The sequence below is a fragment of the Geospiza fortis genome, unplaced genomic scaffold (assembly GCF_000277835.1).
Source record: "Geospiza fortis unplaced genomic scaffold, GeoFor_1.0 scaffold112, whole genome shotgun sequence".
Taxonomy (NCBI): Eukaryota; Metazoa; Chordata; class Aves; order Passeriformes; family Thraupidae; genus Geospiza; species Geospiza fortis.
This window is the reverse complement of record NW_005054298.1, coordinates 7850664-7873791: the sequence shown is the minus strand read 5'-3', so window position 1 is coordinate 7873791 and position 23128 is coordinate 7850664. Positions and strand designations below refer to the sequence as shown.

Below are 23128 nucleotides of genomic sequence, written 5' to 3'. Positions count from 1 at the left end.
ATACTTGAGCCTTTAATCCCAGGTCTAACATACCCTTCCTCAGACCAGGCCCCATCTTGCCATTTTGCCACCTGACAAGCCTGTGCAAGCTGTGTAAACACTTTGCTTAAAAATATCTTACAAGATATCTTACAAAGCATCTTAAGTTTTCACTTAACTGCATTTACTTCTTTAATAAACACACTGCTCAAATGGAAACTATTTCTGTTTTCTCCACTCTTATTTATTTATAGAAAAGGGGACAAGTTCTGGACCATTACATCTTTTCAGAATGAACAAAAATACATCTCAAGGCCAAAGGAACACAGATCTTAGAAAGCATCTTCAGTATCAGAAAGATGTACTGAGATGGGGAACAGATGGGAGGACCTCAGGATGCATCTGGCTTGGATTTAACTCCATAGAAAACGTTTGTGTCCTTCCCATCAGCTGGGGTTATGTGACCACACCACCTTCTTCAGCCATGAAAAAGAAGAACTGATGTGGAGTAGATTGGTAAGGACAAATTAAATGTATTTACTCTCCATAAACCAAATCTAAACAATTCCCAAGGTGTGGAGAGATGGAAGGGGGAAAAGTGATCTGCCTTTGATTTCTCACCTCTTTTTGAGCCCTTCCCATCATGGCACTCTACTTGGAGTTCAGAGCAGAAAATCTGACAGAAAGACAGAAAACTATCAGAGAAGAGAGGGAATCACCTTTGCTAAACCACTGAGAATTTCACAAGGGTTGCCAAGTAGAGAACAGCTTAAACTGGGATCACCTGAAAACTGCCTTCAGGAGCTAGAAGTCTTTGCAGTCATTACTGTTCCTGATTTCCCTACGATTATTACTATCATTTTTGCTATTATTATAACTTTTAGTTTAGAAAACTGCTTTGAGAAACATAAAACAACAGAGAGAAAATTATGATGTTTATGAAATATTTAAATACTTTTAACATTCATAAATATCAATACTGAAAACTATTTTTCTGTATTTTTAAGCCACTCTGAAGGAGCAAAGCATCAAAAGGCTTTTCCAGACACTCTGTACAGACAGTTAGGTACTGCAGATTATTGAGAGTGATGGAATTATTTTCTCCCTATTCAGAAAAAGGGAAAACCATGTATGGATGTATAGCCCAAGACTAGAGAGTCCTTGGTGACTGATATCAGTAGAATGACTCGTGCATAAAGACTATTCACAAAGCAAGGAAGAAGCTTCTTGTCATATTCCAAGCAAGATCTTGTTTCAATGCATATCTAAAGCTTAGAAGACCCCTAACTTTAACTTTCAAATTTATTTTTTGTTTTAATTTAATAGTGTCCCAAAGGCACCTTATCTCCCAAAGAAGTGTCCTCTTCTCCACTGCACACAGACTGAATCCAGAGCATCACAGCTGGCCACGCGCTCAGCTCTGAGCCTACCACAGAGGACAGGAACAGACCAAAGAAAATGTACAGGAAAGAAGAATAAGAAAGAAAACAGATAGAAGGTAAAGAGATAGTTACCATCTATTTCACCAAGTGCTAAGAGAAAAGCTTCAGGCTTCTGCCCTGGGCAGGAGGGCAGAGGAGAGGGAGGTGCTTCCTTCGGTCATGGCCGGGATCAGCACCAGCTCGGAGAAGGTGTTTGCAAAAAACCCACAGGCAAAGTTATAGCATAAGAGCCTGTCCTGCTGGGCACAGCTTGAGTGAGTGGGTCAGGGGGTAGGGGATGATGGCAGCCTGGAAGGGCTGTGTGTGCACAGGGACAGGACACAGAGCCCCAGGGCAGGGCACACAGGTGGGTGAGCGAGGTGCCAGCACTGCACGATGCCAAACCCCGTGGGAGGGCTCAGAGCAGAGGCAGTGCACACAGGGACAGACAGGGAAAGAACCCCAGACAGTTGGATGCTTGTTTTTTTTTTTTCATAAAACCACCCATTTCCTGGCTTTTCTGCCTATGCATGGGATACCAGATCCTGAGCTTTCCCCTCCTTGCATTTCATGCATCCCCCATCGCTCTTCACAGACACATAGAAATCTTGGCTTCTTAAGCTCAGGTGAAGGTTTGACAGCAATCCTGCAGAAAGGATGACTAACCCCACGTCCAAGGAAGGCAAGCATGGGGATCACATTCTCCTGGGCAATGCACTGCAGGATCCGGGGTGCTCCATACAGCCCTCCCATGCAGGAGGCCAGGGATGAGATGTACAGCCCTAGCAAAAACAAAAACCCCACCAAGGATACCTGGAGGAAACAGAGAGAATGCAAAGTTCATCATGTTATGCCTTAAAGACACCTAAGCAATCTTAAATACATGTATTTTAACAGATCACATATATTTCCTTAAGTTGTTAAAAGAACAGAGCAAGCCTTGGGAAAGCAGCAATTTGATTGGTCTGTGGTATAAAGTACAAGCAATTAATACAGGAAAATTATCCCATAAAAGTAATTTAATACTGAACATCCTGTACCGACAGAACCATTTTACAAGCTCATATCCAAGGAATTCTTTGTCACTTGGAGCAAGTGCAGCAAAGCAGCAGCTATTAGATTCCCCTTAAGTAACTGGAAGTGAGTTTATTTCAGGCAAGATCACTTATATACAGAGCACATCATACAGGAAAAGCTGCCCAGGCTTCCCACCATCCAAAACAGGAAGACAAACCCCTGTGTCTCAGAGGGGAAAACCAATCCTGAAGGAAAACCCACAGTAAAACCAAATCAAAATTGCCACTTAAGTAAATGGCGTCTCAAAAAACACGCTCCAAAGGATGTAATACAATGACCTTATTTTCCTGTCTTCAATGAGAAAAGAATTTCCTTTGGCCAGCATGAAACATTAAAAAGAAAAAATTTAAAGCCATAGTGCTAACAAAACTGGGTTTAGAACTGTTTTTTGAAGCACCCTTTCAAGCTGGGAGCATCTCCTGCAGGTGTGGAGGGAAAGGAAGGACAGGTCCTGGTCTGTCACACAGAAGTGAGGACTGGGGTCCCCCTAAGCAGGTCCCCACTGTCGAGAGCTGCAAGCACAGAAAGTGTATCTAAAAAACCCCACCCAAATACACAAAACCCCACAATATAAACATTGTGCAAGAAAGCTTTGAAATGCGAGTGTTCCTGGCACTGCAGTGTAAGGACCTGGACAGAAAAAATAAGGCAAACAAGGTCTAGGGTAACCTGAGACACCCCCAAGTCCTGCGAGCCCACAGAGGTCTGACAGCCAGCAGCCAGGCAGGGAGAATGGCAAGGCATGGGGGTAACTCCAGCACAAAGGCCAGGCAGAGAGAAAAACCTCACATTTTGGTCCAAATCCAACATGCCCATACTCCTCTGAAGTGCTGGAGGTACAGACAAGTATCTGTGGCAGAGGATGTCACCAAATGCAGGTCCCCTGCATCCCACATTTGCTCTCACCCCTCCTTCCATGGAAAAGAGGGTCTAAATGAACACAGGTCCTCCCAGCTTCTGCCCCCGTTGAAGTCAGGTGACACATGCTTTATTAGGAGGAATTACAAAAATTTACATGGCTAAAGATGATTCAAGCTACATCTGACTGTGGTTTTTTGTCTATAAAATCTGCAGGCAGCAAAAAGGAGATTGGGTAAAAAGCCTTAAAAAAATCTTGCTGTTGGGGAAGGCAAGTGAAATTAACATCATGATCCAGAACTGCTCAAACTTCCTAGCACAACATTTCCCCATGAAAATCCACTTGGCCTTGTGAATTGTATCTTGTGGGACAGAAGGAACCTGAGGCAAAGATGAGCAGATACCAGCTCTCATTAGCCCAGCAGACAGACACTCAGTGGGGAATCCTCCCTTCCCTCTCCTCTAATCCTGCCCTGCTCCGAGAAATACTCGGAAGAAACAAACACTTGTGCCAGACATCATATATTATTTTAGCTGCCAAAAATGCTTGCATTTAAATGTGCTACTTGACATTCAAATCAGGGTTAGAGGGGAAGAGTCCCTTTCACCAAGGCTGATGAAAGGTTTTGCTAAGAGTTTTGAACATAGAGAGTGTGAATACATTGCAAGGAATTGGCAGTTGGAGCTCATTAGAAGTGAAATTACTGAATCTCATTTTTGTGTTTAAAAAGCCAAACAAATATTGCAACAGAGAAAAGCAGCCAAGCATTCGTTCACCTGTGATAGAAAGGGAGAGTTTGGAGAAGTAATGATCTCTCCCCCCCTTCCTCTCTCCAAAGTCATTAAAATCTAAAGCATCTTGTAATAATTCAAAGAAGAAACATGGATATTGCACCATTCGTTTGTTCCATATTAGTGGAAAGAAAATTGAATTTACTTTTTTGGAGGGGGGTGTTTGCTTGTTTATTTTTTGTGTTTGACAGTATTAAATATCTTCTCATTCATTACTAGGAGATTTTTCATTTCCCCCCTGAGGGTTCTGAAGTTAAAACACAGCTTTAACAATCTCTTTTTCTTCAGCAGATTCATTTAAAGCTGATTTTTTGGATACTGCACTTTTTGCCCATTAAGTCATTGACATATAAAGAGGTTGCCTTAGAGAAGGCAGGTTCATTCTTTTTTTTCCCTGAAATAGAGGTGGATTTTTTTACCTCAGCAGGTAGTGGCAGAGCCCTACCAATACTTGGGAGCTTATTGGGGTGTGGAAGAAGTTTAGAGCTGGAAGAAGTTTAGAGTTAAGAAACAAAACCAGAGTTTCAAATTGATATTTTAGACTAAAACCATGTTACAGATCAAACTATGTAAACTTCTCAACTTCAAATGAATCACAAAAAAAAGAGTGTCAAATACAGTGAACCCATGATTTTGGACAATACCTAATAACAGAAAATTAGCCCTTCCACATCCCATCCAAAGAAAGACAATGGCACACACCAAAATCTCTTGGTCTTTTCTTAGAGGCCTGCAGTGGTGAGGCTCATTGTGTGTAACACTACAACCCCCCCTCCTGTAAATACTCTGTGTGGAATTGTGGAATGTCTTGAGTTGAACAATCCTGTTGCTCACCCCGCAATTACAGCCTGCTAGATATGGAAATGTGAGCTTCGCTTGGCTTAGTCAAGATAGGCAGGGGGGTTCTTCAGAGATTTCAATTTGGTCTAAGCTTTCACCAACGAGAAAGGACACATGGAATAAAATACAGCATTTATCATTAGACCACATTACCATACTCTTAAAGCTCCTGCTGGGTGACAATGCCAAAGTTTGGCATTATGGGATATGCTTGTGACTGCAAGGCTATTCAAACCAATTGTACACTGGGATTTGCAACAGGGAAATTTTAATGAGGGATGTGTACCCACATTCCTTAGGGTTTTGAAAAGCTCAGGCATTCAGTAAGGCAGATGGCAACCTGAAAGCACCATTATACAAAACCACAAGTTACCTTCTCTGCTATCATGAAGTCATAGCGGAGCGACTGCCGGGTACAAATGGCTCCCAGCAAGAAAACGAAGACCATGTACAGAAACCACCTGCAAACAACAAAAATAAACCAATTTCTTCACAGCAAGACAAGACCATAGAGAATTCTGCCCCTAGAAGAGCCAGGAGATGGTCAAATGCCCACAAGTTGGGTCTTCAGTCACTCTGCATGGTTCCTGAATGATTTAGCTTCAGGGATGAATTTGACACCAACCCTGAGGGGAAGGTACCCACACTCTTTAGGTGTGCAGGGGGGAAATATTCCAGTCCTAGGGACAGACTTTTTAGTAGGGCCTGTAGCAAAATGCCAGGGGGTAATGGTATGAAATAAAAGAGGGTCAATTCAGACTAGCTGTAAAAACCAAATTTTCTACAATAAGGGTGGTAAAACATGGGAATAGGCTCCCCAAGATGTGGCGGATGCCCCATCTTTGGAAACATTCAAGGTCAGGATGGACTTTGATGGAGCAATCCGATCTGGTTGAAGAAGTCCCTGCTCACTGCAGGGGTTGGGTCTGGATGGCCTTTAAAGGTCCCTTCCAGCCGAAACTGTTCTGTGATTCTGTGGCTCTGCAGGTACACAGGTCCCTCCACCTGGCAGCAACGTTAACAGCACAGCCAGCAGGCTCTGCAGCCTCAGCCAGACCCTCTTCTGGAGTTCTGGCCTTTCCATACTCAGGCTGGGGGATAATTTTGTCTGTCAAGCCCAGAGAGCAGAGAAGGGAATGACCACAGCCTTGGATAGATGGATTCATGTGCTACTTCTGTGTCCTGTGGAATCCCCCCTCTTAAAACAAGCACCAGTTCCAGCAGGAACGCCTCCAAATTGTGAAGAATCTTCCTTCCTGACTGAACATTGGTACACAATTAAAAGGAATAATTTCAAAGGCGATTTAGATGGCAATAAAAGCAGGCAGGAAAAGCTACTGAGGGCTTTTTTTTTTTTAATAAGCATCAGTGGAAAGTTCTCCTGGAAAGCAGCATTTCCTTGAGAAGAGGATGACTTGGTGATGCAGGGCATCTGTTTCCCCTGTCTTGCAGGTGGGTAGGTCTCATCTCTCTTGGCCTCTTTTGCCCATTAATAAAAAATACAAAATTTTGATACTTCTTTTCTATTTATATAGAAAAAGAACACAAGGAGGGGGAAAAAAGCAATAACCTCCCCCCTTTGAAATCAACAGCACTGAATGACAAAGTCATCCCCCTGCCAAGCCTTGGAGAGCTCTGCATTGACTCTGGGACAGCCAGGCTGCAGCAGCACAAGCACCCAGCACCAGCACAGATCCCACCCAGCAGCAGAAGGACTGAGTACATCCTCAGTAACAGACATCTCCAGCCCACCCAGAGTAGGTGGTGGTAATGGATGACAATTGGAATGAGAGCCACACTTTAATTTTCCAGGTGGCTGAGCAATAAAAGGCTGATGGGAATATGAAATGTATTGGTCACACTCAGGGCAGTCTCCAGAGCAAATTTTCCCCAATCAATGACTTACGAGGTGCCAATGGCAGCCAGAGACCCCAGAGGGATGTTGGAAGAAGGCTTCTGGAGATCTCCACTCATATTGAACCCAGCCATCACACCTGCGTTTTGCAGACACAAGTGCAATTTAGAGTCAATCTAAGTTATAGAATATATAATACACATTGCAATATGTAATATAATTTAATCATTCAGTTCATTGATTGTTTCAGAACAGTAACTACATCACTTCATTGCACTGCCACACAGTCAAATACTGGCTCCCATCAATTGCTTGGTAAAAAAATGTTCATGTCTTTAACAGAAGCAAGTCACCACTAACATGTCAAAGAAGCCTCTGTCTGGTTTGAACAATGCTGAGGGGGAAGCAGTATGTGAACAAAACCCATCTTATCTTCATACAAACCTAACAGGAGACAATGCTGCCCAGCTGTTGAAAAGAGAAATGCCACTGTTCATCAGGGCAGCGCATGCAGCCGTGGTACAACCCCAGACCTGATCCATTACAGGTCCCTGCATTCACGGGGACACTGCTACAAAACAGAATGTCCTGTCCACGTTAAATGATGATCACATTAGCAGAGGGAATGACAGGGCTCTGGGCACGTAGGTGGCACCTTCCAGCCAAGGGATCTGCTTTGGAAGGAGGCATTATCTCTGCCTTGCAGATAGGAAAACAGAAACACTGAGAGGGCAAGTGATTGTCCCAGTGTCACGTAGAAAACACATGCTAGGACTAAGAATAAAATACTGAACTGTTATTTTAGGCCAGAGTACAGGGTATTATACAATCAGGGACAATCCTTAGCCTAAAAAATTGCCATCTAAAGAGCAAGAGAGGGAAACAGGATGAATCAGAGGATTAGAGTCTCTACATTAGGACTAGAAAGCCAAGGTACAGGTTGGTTAAGGGACTTTGTCCATAGCTGAAGAAGGAGTCATACCAGACTTGTCAAGGAAACAGAGTCGCATTATGCCAAAAGTTTTCTTCAGGTATGTGCTAGAAATAAAAATAAATAAATAAATAAATATCTTTGATTTAGAATCCTGATGAGAATTTGGACAATCTGAAGGCAGGACCAAAGACTTTAGGATGCTAACTTCTGCCCATCACCGTTCCCCCCGGGATGTCAGACTAATGTCTCCATAAGGACACGTGGGCCAGAAGCCAGCCAGCAGTGCTGATGGCAGGGTCCCTGGGGCCTGGGTGAGATCACCACAGAACAATGGGAAGGAGGATGCCAGCACCATGGCACCATGGCACTCACAGCATCTGGCAGCCCCCGCAGCAGGGACTGACCACATGCCAGTCCACCGTGGCTGCCAAGGCCAGCAGCAATTCCTCGTGTTCAGAGGGCATAAGAATGAGAAAGTCAGTCTCTGCAGCTGCAGATCTGAGTGACTACAGCTCCAAATCAGCAACAGCCCATTGCATTTTAAACTCAGACACTGATTGCTGCTTGGAAGGGTTTTTCCCCAAGATGCAGGAGAGACAAGAGCTGTGGGACCAATCTCAGGGTAAAGGGGACAAACCCAAATCAGCCAGATGGATGGCCTCCCTATTCCCTACAGACCCTGGCCTTTGATGGGCTGTCAGCAATGGCTGGGTTGCTAATCATGGAACACAAACTCTGCTCTGCTCTGTCCTAGGCACTGCTGTGCCTCTTCATAGCCCCATCTCCACATCTGTCCAAAGGGAATTATAACACCTCCTCTCCTCACTGCTCTGCCCTGAGGACAGCATACAAATGAGCACAAGGCACTCTCATGCTGCCAAACACATCCAGGGCTTTATTTATTTATTTATTATTAATGCTTTTTCCTTGATCATCTCTTTTTTTTTCCCCTTGATCTGTCTACTGACCAGCCATCTTTCCCTGTCATCTCCACCATGGAGCCAGAGCCCTGACAACCACTTCCTGGTCCCCACAGAATCCTGGCATTCCTCAGCTCCTGGAAGAGCTTTTCCTCCAAATTCAGACCAGATTTGAATCCTTGACACCATACTGAAAGCATTACAAATCAAGTTCTTAATTTTCTCCTGGAAGACTATTTTGTGGATATGCTTCTGAACAGCACAGCTAAAAGCCTGTCAGCTGCTCTGGTTTGCTCTAGATAAAGATTCCGTGCAATGTTCAAGCCCTGCTCCTTTCAAACAGTTACACAACAGGCTTAGCTAGAGGTAAGAAAAGTTAGGAAGGCAAAAGTCCATGGAAACGGTCACAAATATCCTAAATAAATTCTCTATGAAGCACTCTTTGATGACATATGACTTTGCAATTCAAAGACAAAGCAGAAAACAGAATTCTCTGAATTTTTCTTCCAAAGGGAGCAAACTATTGTCAGAAGGACAGCTGTTAATCTCATGTGCTTCTTGGCCAAGTTTCTCAAACATCTGGCACCACCTTTAAATCTTCCAGCTTGAGTCACCTCTTCCTCATCCAAACTCCTGCCTCAGCAAAGCACTGGGGAAACACCAAAATGGCATTTTCTGGACTGAACATAAAAAAGCTGAAGACGTGAGTCATCGGCAGAGCGATGACTGCACAGCCTGGGCTGCCTCCCTGCCTCCCTCCCACAGACCCACACACGCTGTGAGCAGCCAGGAGATGACTTCCCAGGGCCCACATAAAGAGGATCTAGAGGCTGGTGATTGACCTCCTGCCCAGCAGTGACCAGGGGTCACACCCAGGCCACTGCACACCACTGGCTTCTCTCAGGGCTCCCAAGAGGTCAGCAAAGTTTCATGGGTTCCACAACCAAAGGTCAAGGCCACCACAGAGGGAAGCAACTCAGATATTCTCAGCCACTCTGGCCAAAGCCATGTGCTGCAATTATTTGCTGCTGCTCCTCTGTGCTGCAATTATGACTCTGACATGACCAGTGCAAAGGTGTGGACAATCTGGTAGTACAGATGTATGGACAATGCCAGAGCCACCTCTCCACCACCAGCAGCCTTTTAAACCCTTTAAATTAAGTTTTCCTGAACAAATCAGTCTTTCCTCTGAAAATGCTCTTTTTTCTTTCAAGTTAAGAACACGTATGGCAGGCAGTGCAGACACAGAACCATCACAACGCTCGTTGCAGATTCCTTCTGCATGTCCTTCCTAGCAGTCAAGGTAGGAAGAAATTGGGATGTTCCTTTCTTCAGACACAGGCCTATCCCTAGGGAAATGGCCAATCCCTTCTGAACTCAAGCAATCATATCTGCAGATTCTCCATGGAGAAAATGATCCACCTCTCTGTTTCAATGAGATAGCGGGCTGGATTTTCCACACTGGCTATTATCTTAGAGAGCAGCAGATAGTGACAAAGCTTCTGGACAAAGAAGCATGAAAACACAGCCAAGCCAGCCAGGAAATTATGGCTGAGACAGTCTGTACGTTGCTGCTATTCCCAGTGTAATCTGGTCCTGGGCATCATCCAGGGGGTGGATGTGTGCATGAGGGGACCACCTACACTGTGTGTCAGGCACAGCCACCAGCCCCGCCAGCCATGGTTTATGGCTGCAGATATGATCACTCTGCAAACGCCCAGTGCATTTTTCAGTGAACATACTATAAAATACAAAAGGTGGTTTTTTTCCTTCGCCCAGGAGGTGAAGAATGGAAAATCTTAGATAAGGCTTGTAGCTAATTTTTTTAAAGGGCCAACTTCTCCACTGATGTAAGCTGGCGCCTTGCCCATAGACTTCAATGGAGTTGTGCCAGTTTACATCATCTGATAACTTAGCCCAAAACTTCTAAATCTATTTGCTGTCATTTTGCAAGTGCCAGATATGGTTTATTTCAGAGCTGGTTTCTGTGCAGTGATATTTTCCACTAACGCTGCTTCAAATGACATCTTACTTTCTTCTATCACAAGACAACACACTTCTTTCATTAGACAGAAAACCTTGGGGATTTAGTAGAAAAACATTTTTTGCACAACAGAAACGGCATTTATCTTAATTTTAAAATGCACTGACGGCTGCATGGCTGCTGCTGGGAGCTGGCTGTGGGCAGGCTGCCCCTGAGACTCCCTCCCTGTTGAAAAGCCCTGGCTGGGTGGGCATCCAAGTGTTCACAGCACAGCAGCAAAATGTGTGCATTGAGAAGATATTTACAAACATGCAGAAGAACAGCTGGTTAATGCACAGCACCTCTACAGGGGCATGTTCACATCTTCCACAGCTGTATTTCAGTCTTTTGACTGAAGCCAGCAAATCCCAGTCTTCCATGCCCATGCTCTCCCATTTAGGCCAGCTCTAGATGTCTGTTTTGGATCTCTTGGCTACTTCCCTATGATTACCTGCTGAAATGGTTTAAACACCTATTGCACCAGCCTCTGCTTACCAGCGCTCAACCATAAAACTCCCTTGCATTGCTGCAGTCATACCAATAAAACACAGAGGAACAGAGAAAACAACCTGACCTGGAGCAAAACACCCCGAGGAGGATGCTCCTAGGAGGCAGCATGATGCTACTGGTCTGCAAAAGGCTGGGATGACCATCCTAGGCCCATCAGTTGAAGCATGTCCCCAGCTGCTCCTCCTGCCTGTTTGGTCTGGCAGGGTCTCCCCACAGGTCCCGCTCCCCCTTCCTGAAGTGGCTGCCCCTCTTTGCTGTTACAGACACCAGCCTGCATTTCAGACATTTCTGTTTCACTGCCATGTCTGGTAGAAATGGGCAACTTACAACCACTTTTCAGTATATCTCAGACACCAAACTCAAACTGGTTGAATTCAGATAGCCATCTCAGAGACAGAGGAAGAAGCCTATCCTGAAGAGATCAAAATAGTTTCACTTCAAAGAGGAACATTTCATCTCAAAAGGCCCAAACAATTTGTTTCACAATTTCCGAAATATTCTTTTTTAAAAACTTTGTTATCAAAATAGCATCTTAAATTGTAAGCTAGCATATGCTACAAATTAAAAATAGTAAACACAACATTTTATAATTAAAGATAAACAGAACATTGCTGTGGATCAAAGAACTGTTTCAAACTGGCTCAATGTAACCCCTCAAAACTAAACAGCATATTGTTTTGCTGAAACTCTCCCCAAATTTCTGTTGTATCTTAAGGCAAAGGATTTTGCTTCCAGTGCTTCAACCAGGTCCCTGGGAGCAGTGCTAGCCTGTCCCTGCCCTTCCTCAGTGCCACTTTTGCTCACCCTCTGCATCACACTGGCTGCCCTGATGCAGCAGCACTGGCAGCAGAGAAGTCTTGACCCCCATCCTAGAAATTTCTAATCAGACCACAACCTCTTCCATGCAGAGCACCAAACACAGCCCTGCATTTTATGAGGCTCCTGAACTCCACAGTGCTCCAAACAGCAGTGACAGGAGTGATAGTGGTGTTATATTGTACCACTGGCACTGCTACTCTGAAGGAATAATTTAAATCCTGTAAATAACCAAGCAATTAAAAAGAGCACATGAAAAAGCTGTGCTAACAACCAAAGTAATTATACATCATCCCAAACGGTATTTTCAGAGAATGTTTGACATTACTGCTGGTATTACCACTGCTAACTAAACAGAGCAACAGGCTGCCAGGGCTTTAAACAAATTGTATCTATTAGCTTTGGCATTCTTCCTAGCAGCCAAGCATTAGCAGTGACAAAAAATCATTTAACATGGCTAATCATGGTCATTTTCTGCACAATTTTGTCATAACTGTTCCTTCTTCTATAACCAAGGAACCAGAAAACAACCTGCTTTCCTGCACCAAACAGAGACATGAGAAAGTTTTTTTTTTTCTCTTGGGGACTCACTTAGGCCAATCAAAAATGACAACAAAAAAGAGGGCAGAAGACATCTCTGTGGTGCCAATAGTTCAGGAAGGTGAGTTTTCCAGGAGGGAGTCTAGAGAGGCAATAGCCTGATAAGGTGAGAGAGAGGATCTCAAAGACAAATTTGAAGTCCTGCACTAGGTGCACCTGACAAAGTGACTTCTGCTAGCCGACCATTCCTCCAGTCCCATCTGTTCCACAAAACACTTTCATTTGTCTCCTTGTACCACAGCAATTCTGCAACTTCCAGTGAGTTGCTTAGAGCTGATCCTCTGAAAATTCATTCTGTAATCCAAGGATTCATCGCTATGGAAACTGCTTATAATCAGTACTTTTTATAGCTTAAAACACCCAGCATCAACAACAGGTATTGCAACTTCAGCTGATAGTTACTGCATTCCCACTGGAGATTGTCAGCTCTGGAAAGGGGACATGCATCTCCCTGGTATTTAAGGGAATGAATGATATGCAGGTATCTAATTAAGCTCATAAATATGAGCTCTGCTGACATACAAGGATGAACCTGTGACACCACGCAGCGAGTGGTGGGTCCATCATGGGCAATGGCATCAGCCCAGCTCAGCCACCTGCTAAGGTAAGGATGGAGAGAAAGTCCTCCTGAGCTCTTCCCACTCTCCCAGTGCAACAAAGTCACAAGGCTCATCTGATTTGATAAATCATGATGAGTTCTTTTAGATAAACTTGATACCTTCTGCCCTGACAGCATTGGCCAAGATCAGTGCCTGAGCCTTGTCCTTGTCAGGAGAGGATTTACAGGACCACATTAACCCACAGAGTTCAGCAGCAGTTTCTAACCACAGAGACAGAAGAGCACGTTCAAGTGAACAAGACAGGAGTGCAAAAAATTTGAGATGCTGGAGGGAAGCTTGAGCATTTGAACTGACCACTTGGGTCTGCTACAGCCAAGTGCAGCCCTGCTCAAAGCCCAGAGGAGCTCCCCTTGCTCCTGCTCATCTCCGGGATATTCCTGTGGAGCAAAAAAAGGGGTGAGAATAAAACTGAACTGTACCTGTGGCAGCCGGGAAAAACACTCCAAAAACAGTGAAGAAGGACTCCCCCTGGCTGTAGTCGGGCAGGGTGTTGTTGAACATCAGCTCTTGGGAGTAGCCGACGAAGCCGTGCTCTGTGGAGACATGGAGGGCGAGCGGAGAGCCCCAGGAACCACCAGGGCTGCAGGAGCCCCCCAGATGCTCCCAGCACCACCCCCCTCTAAACACATGCACCTGCCTCCAAGCGCCACCTGAAAGGATGAACATCAACTTCTGTGGTGGGGAGAAGGCAGAAACCAGGGCTGCCACTCCTGCCCCATCTTTCTAAGGTCACACACACAAGGTTTGCTTTCCAAACAAGCTTAAAGAAGACAGGTAAGGGGGGAAGGTGATGGGTGGGATACCAATGTCATGCACCTGGTTTGCTGGGTGTGTAATGGAGGATCCTACTGCCTCACTGCACACTTGAAGGATGGCTCAAATCCTTCCACAGACCTCAATTTGCTAGGAAGGGTTAAGCCTGACACCTGGCATGCAAAACATTAATTAGGAAAGGTTTTAGGTGCTTATAGCAGAAAAGATAGCTCACAAAAGCAGGTTGAGGAATTAATGCATGTGACTATTAAATAATAATTTCATTTTTAACAGGCAAGACTGCTTTTTGATCGAGTATCTCAATCTGTGGAAACTTCTCCTCCCTGTCAGTAATCCAAATGCTTATGCCAGCTGGGGGTGGAAGGTGAGCAAAGTTGGTTCCTTTTTTTCTCCTGCCACTACAATCTATTTCCACAAGACATGTGACTCCAATAACTTGAATTTTCTCATTAGCAGGCAGGATGTTGTTTATGGCCGCACAGAGTAATGGCCAGAAATTAAAAAAAGACTCCATCAAAGCTGTCCCATGCCTCAAAGACAACATTAATGATGTTTGGACAATAGATTAAACCAGAACATTAAATCAAACCTCCGAGCACAAGACATATCCATTTAAATTCTCAGAATATAACTAACCACAGAGCTTTGAAGTTTTCACAGAAAACCCTACAGATAATCAAAAGTTTCCTACTACATCTGCATTCATTGTGTTGCCCAAACATGGATGGAAACACACTGATAGAAGAGGTCTCCTGCTGCTAGGCTTTGTAAAAGCACTAGCTCTCTTTGCTAGGAACAAGTCCCAGATGAGATTTACAGGGAACAAGCTCAGTGCAACACACTGACCTCTGGACCTCACAGATGTCTGCAGAAAGTGCAGTTTCTGGAGAAATAGAGGGGGGATTTGTGTAGGCTGTATGTTCCTGTAAGTCCACACCTGTGTGGCTTCAACCAGAATTGATGTTCATGATAGCACAGCCCATGGCCAGTCTGCAGGGCTCCCACCAAACTGCTCAGGGAAATGTTGGTCCTTGGCCAAGGGATTTTTCACCAAGTATGTGCTCCTCAGAGAAATGTTAATTTTTCATTTAAAAAGTGAACAAAATACCCATCTCACTCCACGAAGATCTGCAGACCTTCTCCAACCAGAGCTTTGAAGCAGCAGCATCAAATACATCTATGCCACTTGATAAAAGCTTGCCCCACTGTGAACTCTAGCCTCTCTTGTCAGTTTACTCTCACATATTCCTACCATTCAGGTTTTCCCTAATCACAAATTGTCCTTTTCATACCACTGCCCAGTTTGTGGAGGCCATCTGAAATCCTGACCCTCTCTGCCAGGCTGCTGCGAGCTCTTCCCAGCTGGGGTTCATCCTCAGAGTGAATCTGCACTTTCCCTTTTCCATCCTCCAGGAAGTTAAGAAAAATGCCAAATAACATCTAACCAAAACCAGACTGTTGCAGAACCTCACCAGGCACAGCATCCTGCTTTGTAAGCAAACCATCTCCAAATGGGGTCTTCCAATGGTGTTTTGGGGCTATATAATTCAAATGAGGCACTTAGGGTGCCTTCTGTTTTCTTCCTTGTAAAAAAGGCCAAGTGTACAGGCCAGTGAACAACCAGGCTACATTTTCTGTGGTACCATTTTGGCCATATTATGGCCCCACACTGACCACAAGACCCTGAGTCCAATGTCTGACCTACAGCTGTGTGCATCTGACCCCTATCAACCTTAAGAAATTAAATGATACCCTAGTGCTCCATTAACTTGCATGTTGTTCCCTTTCCTACTTTATTCCCCTAGGTGGAAATCCTCAGTGGAAGAGACAAAAGCCCAAAGCCATGGCAGATGTCACTGGCACCACAGAAAACAACAGCCATGGATTTGTTGAAAGAGACACAGGATGTGCCTACAACGCTATCCCACTTCTGCTTCCTCTGCTCACAGCTCTGGCAGGTGAGAGGCCATTCCACATTTCCCCTGTATACAGAAACCAGGAACCTTCTTGACTAATTAAAGAGAAGTTCATCCAAATGTTAGTTGTCATTGCACCCTCATTTCTCACTCAATCACCCTCCTGTGAAGCAAACCTCACATCCCTTTTGATCAGACTAGGATCTGCAGTCACCATCAATTTAGGGGCACATGAGCATGGGGCTGAGGACAACATGCTGGGAGCATCTCCTGCCTGCCCACGTGCCTGTGACCAGTGCAAGACATCTCTGACCTTTCAGCTTATTAATATTAATGCCACTAATTGTAGCTGACAGGGCAATTGGGCTGAAAATCATCCAAAACAAAACAGGAACCAGCAACTGAGACAGATCGGTGAAACCAACAGAGGCCTCGGTCAGTTGTTTGTAGAATCAATTATCCACATCCCATGGAAAGTGCACTTCAAAAGGACAAGCTTCACAAGGAGGAGGGAAGGAAATGTGATAGGGTCTATATTTGGCACTCTGATCTTCAAACGAGGCAAGATCATTTTATACATTTTTTTCTGTAAAGAGATCTTTTTCTCCTTTCTCTTTTTCAAACCAGATTGCTCCCTCCTTGTTCATTACAAAATATTTGTCTGAAAAATTTTGCTCTCAATCAATTTATGCAACCCCACAGCCTCTAAATCCTGCCTTTAATGCAGGATCCTTAATCCTGCTCTCAGCTGGCTTGCAGAGGGCTGGAGCTGAAGTGCTATAAGCAATCTTCCCTGTGTCATGCTAGAAGAAAAGAATCCGGTTCCTTCTCTGTGCCATGTCAGCCTTATGGGAAATGCACAATAAAGAGCAGTAACAATTTATTTTCATCATTAGATACTCAATAAGTAGAAAGCAAATAATGCATTTCTCAAGTGGTTGAGCTGATCTAAATAAACAATAGGGGAAAAATTACTTGGAGCAAAAGCTGAACTGTTCCTGTGATTCTTCACAAATCAAGTCCTTCCAGTTGCTCTTACTAAAATGATGTAATAAACAGTAAAAACCACCTAACAAGTTTGAAATGGAAGAGCTTTCAGGATGAGCATCCATCCAGGGGGATCACAGGAGGCTGTACACCAGCCCAATGAGGCCAGAGGAGGAGGAGGAGGAAGATGGTCACAACTCTGATGTCTTTCTGTCCATCACAAATGCCTTGGAGGAGGCACCAGCTTTCATCTGCCTGCCACTGCTGCATCCCCTGTCTTCTCCAGTGGGTTTGGGCTTTTCTTGTACTTTCCTCCACCTCTCACCCTGTGGAAGAGCATGAAATCACAAGGTTTTTGGCACTCAGGACTCCCCTTATGAGGGCAGCCCCTCCATGAAGCCCAGGGTTCCAGAATGGGAACTCAAAGAGGTCGGAGAAGGGGCTCAAGGAGAAGCTGTGGTTACACAGGGTCAGGCCATTATGCAACAGCACAGAGCACAGCAGCACTGCCAAGTTCCAGGCAACCTGGAGCTCATAACTGATTAGTTAAGTCTTGGCCAAATTCAATAAGCCTGTTCACAAGCTTAAGGTTAAGTAAAGCCTGGCACCAAGGCAGGGGCTAAACAGTGCAAAAATGGAAAACCACCTTAAGAAACAGCTCCCTGAAGACAGTCCCATATTGCACTCTGCTTGTGAGTAGAGATTTTAATTACAAAGGTGAATGGTGAAGGCTTGAAATGGTGAGATTTTTTTCTTTTCCAAAATAAGTGAGCCCACACATTCCCTCCTGGAAGGCACTTGCTGAGATTTGCTTTCAGGGGAACAGCTGGAAGTGTTTGTCTTGCAGCACATTTCCCAGGTCTGACCTCAGCATTTTCAGGATCCTGTGTGATGTGTAAGACGTGGAGTGCCAAAGAATAATTATATATCCTTGGCATAATTATCTCTGCTCTCTATCTTTTTCCCATTTCTCCTTCCACCACTAAACCCTTCTGGCGGAAGTTCTGAATTCCAGCTGTTTGCCTTGGATGCCAGTCCAAGCACACACCCAGAACGAGGTCCTGGTGTGGGTGCTGCAGATATCCAAGCACACCACGTGGAGAAAACAGGAATGGTGCTCACAGCCTGGCCCCACTGTGCCATCCTCATCTGAACATACAGTAAGGTAAAGTTCTATTCCTCACCAACCATGCTTACATTTTCCTCCTCCAAACTCTTAGCCCAAGGCAAGGTACAAGCCCAGAACTTCTGAGCTGCTGACTCCCCTATGGGCAAGTCAAGTCCTGTCAGGCTGGTGACTCTCAGAGGTTGTGGTCTATCAGGTGACTGTTGGCTGTCCTAAACCAAATTAATTCCTACATAGGCTGGAGTGCTCTGCAGCAGGGGAGGAGTGAAATTCTCCCTCCAAAAGCCTCTGAAATACAAATTCTTCTCCTGCCTGCAGAATAAGCTCAACCAAAGTCTGATGGTGACCAAACTCCCCCAAACACACATACAACCCACAGCTTATCACATGACAGCAGCATATTCACTTGTCAAAGGAAAGTTTGGCATGTCTGGCTTAAATGAAGTCAAATGTGGATGCCAAAGCACAACCAGCAATAGATTTTTTAGCATCTCAGTGAGCAATTGCAGATACACAGGGTTAACCATCCACACAGGAGCTGTGGATGTGCAGAGATGGGTGCAAAGCCATGAATGGTGCCAAAACCCTGGGGACTTTATCTTTCTGTTACCCCCGCTCCCCCATTCAAAGACTGAAATTAAACAAACAGCACAGGATCATTTGATGCAACAGCTCTCAAAGATGCTGTGCACCAGCACAGCCACTTTCTGGATGGCTCTGGATTTCCTCAGTGAAGTGCTGGATGTGCCAGAAAATGACATGGGTCCTGCAGTGCCACACAGGGCAATGGGCACCTCTCCAGTGGATTGGCATAATCAAAGAGGCATGAAGAGGGCACCAGGGTCACAAATAACACTTGAATCACCTTTCCCAACAGAATGAAAAATAAATCAATCAAAGCAGTGCAGCCTCCACATCCCTCCATGCACACACCTGGCTTCCTGTGTTTGGGCTCATTTAACAGCAGCATTAACAATCACATTCCCAAGCTCTTCCAAGGCTGGCCTGTTTCTGTAGCAAAGCCTTCACAACTAGCCAGCTCCAGCTCCCAAGGTCCTCACAATATTTTTTCCCAGGCAAGTCCAACACTACCAGTGCTGATCCCAGGCTGCCAGCCTGGTACAGGTCAGGTGCAGGCAGAAATGTATGAGAAAAATGTGGAAAGTTTGGGAAGGAAAACAGGCAGAGGGCAGTAATGCTGGAGGTGGAGAGAGGACAGTGTGGTGGTTTTCTCATGCTGCCAGTCCACTGCTCAGCTTGCTGTGGGCTGACACTCAACCTGCAGGATGCACAAACAGATCTTCACCAGAAAGTCCCAGATCTCCAAGAGAATGGTGAGGGAACTGATGAGTCATGGAAGAAGAGGGCGTTGGGCAGCAGAGCTGTGCTGACAAGAGCAGAGAATAAACATGACCTTTGCTGAACTTGTACAGGAATACAAAAATGTTTTAACACCTTCCAGGACATCTCCTGCTTGACCTTTGGATAGACAGTTTTTGGCTGGAAGACTGGGAAGAAGCAGAAGGAAACGAGAAGAGCTGCAGAGGAGCAGAGCATGAGATGGGGCAAACTGATGAGATTGATGCCCCTGTCTCCTGTCAGCTACTGCTGGACTCACCTACCCAGGGGACCACATGCACCAAACCCAGTCTGACCTTTTCTGCAGCTCCAGTGCAACACCTGTGCCATGTGAGTCAGCATGCAGCACTGCACATGTCCTGCAAGCCAGGAGAACATCAGCTCCACGCTGGACTCGTGGGCAGCAGCACAGCTCCATAGCTGGAGATAAGGTGTGTGCAGCCCAGCCCAGACAGAGAACAGCAAACACAGGATCATTCCCTCTCCATATGTCACAAATGATGTCATGACTTCGCTTCATCTCAGTCCTCAGGACTACATCCTGCCTGCAGGCAGCTCCCACAGTCTCTGTATTTCTGCTTTAAGGATCTCAAACTGGGCAAGGGAAAAAAAATAGAGAGGAATTTTTGTATTGAACACATGCAGGTCAATGACTATGCAGTGATAAAAATGAAGCTATTATGCAATTAACATAGAGCATGTGGCCACATTGACAGTGCAGAAAGGCTGCAGAGCCTCTGCCTGAGCTGCCAGGGCACTGAGAGATGCAGGATGTGGGAGCTCCTCAGCTCCTGCTCTACCCCACCCCAGCCCATGTTGCTGTTGGCAGCCCTTAGCAGAAAGTACTGGGAGAAGAGGTAAGAATGCAAAGGGACTCAATTCCCTCTGTAATTTCATCCCTAAATGCCAGTTAAACACATTAGTGATCAAAAGGGCCAGAGTGACCACAGACCCCAAGCCCCAGGGAGCAGAAGCAAAAGCAGCACCTCTGCCACTGCCCCACAATGTGTCAGAACGATACCAGCTGAAAATTGCCACAGCCAGCATTGCCCCACACCTCACAGCAAGCCAAAAGGGCCAAACCAAAGATGGGCAGCAAGAGGCAGCCCAGGGTGGGGAGAGGAGCTCATTGCTATTTTTCCACTTGTGAACAAATAAGCCCCTATTTTATCATCAGCACTGGGGAGATTGTTTCATGAATCAGGACAAACACCACACTTACGTTTCAAATTCGTCAGAGCTGCAAGTAGCAAAAAATAGACAGGTTTTAGTGGGGAAAAAGTTTAGCAAGAGGGTGGCGGGGAGGAAGGATTAGAGCAAATTTAAAGAAAGCAGGGAAGGAGTTCTCTTGCCCAATACTTTCTCTGCACCCACAATAAAGCCATCAAACCTAAAAAGAGAGAGTATGCCCAGCCTGTAATTGCAGGAGCAAAAGCCACAGTTAAAACAATCTAAAAAGGCCAAGCCCTGAGAAAGGCAACTGGAATCCCTTATCTTTTGATGGAAAAGAATGTGCTCCCTGAGATTAATGACGTGTTTACCCGAAAGGAAATCGCCGCCCTTCTGAAGCAGCGAGTGTTTGTTCCTCCCCAGTCCCTGTTTTCTGCTCCAGAGCTGATCTCCCAAACCTCCTGTTTAAAGTCAACACACAATGCGGCTTCCTGCTGCTGGGGGCTCCGGGGATCCCACCATTAACCCTGTCCCCAAACCCACCCTCCGTGGCACCTGTGCATCCCCACCAACAGCGGCAGGGACAAACCCGGGGTATCTAAATGTCCCTTAGGGCAGGAGCGGCACCGGGACGGGCGTCCCGCTGCAGGGGAGGAATGACCCGGGCATAAACACGGCTCAGCCGGGCAGACAAATGGGCAGGCGGGGATGCTGACAGCGCTGCCGGGGGAAAGCACCCTGGGCCACCTCTTCTCCAATTGCTGCGGGGTTCGACAGCTGTCCTGCAGGTCAGCCTGCCGCAGGATGCCTTGGAAAGAGGCTTGACATCAGCCAGTGCAATGCTCTGCTGCGTTAGAGGAGGCTTGGGGGGACATGGGATCTCTGCTCCGAATACCTTCAGGCGAGCAAGAAAAACTGGAGCAGAAGCGCCAGGGCCGATCTGTTTGGGGAAACCCGGAGAAAAAAGCATCATCATCCCTTTACATATTTATCCTTTTTGGTAACTGCACCTCCGTCTACTCGTGGAGCATCCCAGCCATGAGAGCCGTCAGATGACGAGCACCTCCTCTCCCTGAAGGCAAGGGACCTGCAGCACTGGGTGCTAGCCAGCAGCTAAAAATAGCATAAAAGGCAGAATAAACAAAGGGAGCTGCTTAAATCTGTCTCCGATGTTTGTCTTTAGCTAATGGAGCGATTTTCATGTGCAGGATGCTGTCACCTCTCTCAGATCAGGAGGCAGCCTATGCTCCCCCAGGCTCCCCCCAGCCACACCACATCTCCTGCAGGACTGACGGGGTGGGAGGAAATGCTAATTTCTGCCCAACTCCCCTGTGCCTGCTTTATCTCTGCCTCAGCTTCTGGGGAAAGTGGAAAACCACTAACGTACACAAGAGCACACTAGGAGCCTGCACAGACAGCTCCTCATCACAAAAGCACTGCTTAAATAAAGGAAAACTTAGGAATGTGCCCGTGGAAGTAGCTAGTAGAGCTCTTTGGCACTTACTCTGTCTCTACAGGTTGGTGGTGTTTAATAATTCTTCCCCACCCCCAAAAAAAAAGCCAGAAAATTAACATTTTCTGCAGCTAGAAACTCTGAAATTCTGGTTAGGAAAAAAAAGTAAGGGATTTTAACACAGGTGTTTCAACTTTTTAAATTCTTCTTATGTTTTGCATTATTTAATGCTAAGCACTAGACTTGCTGTAATATATAAATCCTTCCATTACTATTTGATTTCTTTGATGTGGTATTTTCAGCCTGGCTTGTTCAATGGTATTCAAACCAGCTGGTGAAAATTATTTTATTCATTGCAAAGAGGACAAGAACTACAGTGTCCCTTGCTCCATCCTTCTTCCAGGAAAATAGTTTTCATCAATGGGGTATCATTATCAGTTACAGAATGGTATTTCTTGGAAGTCATGCCCAGAGAGCCCAGCTGTGGGAGGCTCTGGAGAACTTCTCCAGTGAAAAGCCCTAGGCTCAAGAGATCAGAATTTAGGCTGAGTCAAGGCACAACAATTGGAGGAAAATGAGTGGCAGTTCAGTGGTGATGACACACATCCTTTGGACTTTGGAGTGACCTCCCCTCCATCTCAGAGCTGCTCCATGTATTGTTTAGGACAAAGCCAAATCCATGCTGATCAGATCCCCATCTTTCAAAGGAAAGATGATACAACTTAATCCACCAGATCCTGCCATGAGCCCTCTGCCATCCTCAAGACTACAGCATCCCATGCTCCCAGCTTCCCATAATAAATTAGGGATATATTATCCATATGACAGTGGTACTTCAAAAGAAAACCATTCTTTTTGTTGACTTTTTGATTTTGCGTCTAAAAGGATAGTTTGTTTTAATTTCTGGAAGGTTTTCATTATCCTCTATATGCAACACAGACACAGCTACAGCCTTAAGGCTGGCTTCAGAATGCAAATCAAACCAAACAGCATTTGATTTTGGAAAGGTTGAGCAAGATGTTGTCACCTAAAAGGATTTTTTGTTTGCTTGTTTGAAACTATTAATTTAATTCTGTGTAAGTCATAGAATAGATTTTC

At 45.4% G+C, this 23128-nt stretch overlaps 1 protein-coding gene across 1 annotated transcript in view; it reads right to left on the bottom strand.

Moving 5' to 3' along the window:
• Positions 1 to 23128, bottom strand: part of SLC12A8 (solute carrier family 12 member 8) — a 46497-nt gene that overhangs the window by 10377 nt on the left and 12992 nt on the right. Inside the window, exons 5-8 of the mRNA XM_005415756.2 lie at positions 13665 to 13778; positions 6874 to 6961; positions 5341 to 5428; positions 2067 to 2213 (exon numbers count right to left, since the gene is read on the bottom strand). Of these exons, the coding sequence (XP_005415813.1) occupies positions 2067 to 2213; positions 5341 to 5428; positions 6874 to 6961; positions 13665 to 13778 (437 nt within the window). The remainder of the gene's footprint in view (positions 1 to 2066; positions 2214 to 5340; positions 5429 to 6873; positions 6962 to 13664; positions 13779 to 23128) is intronic.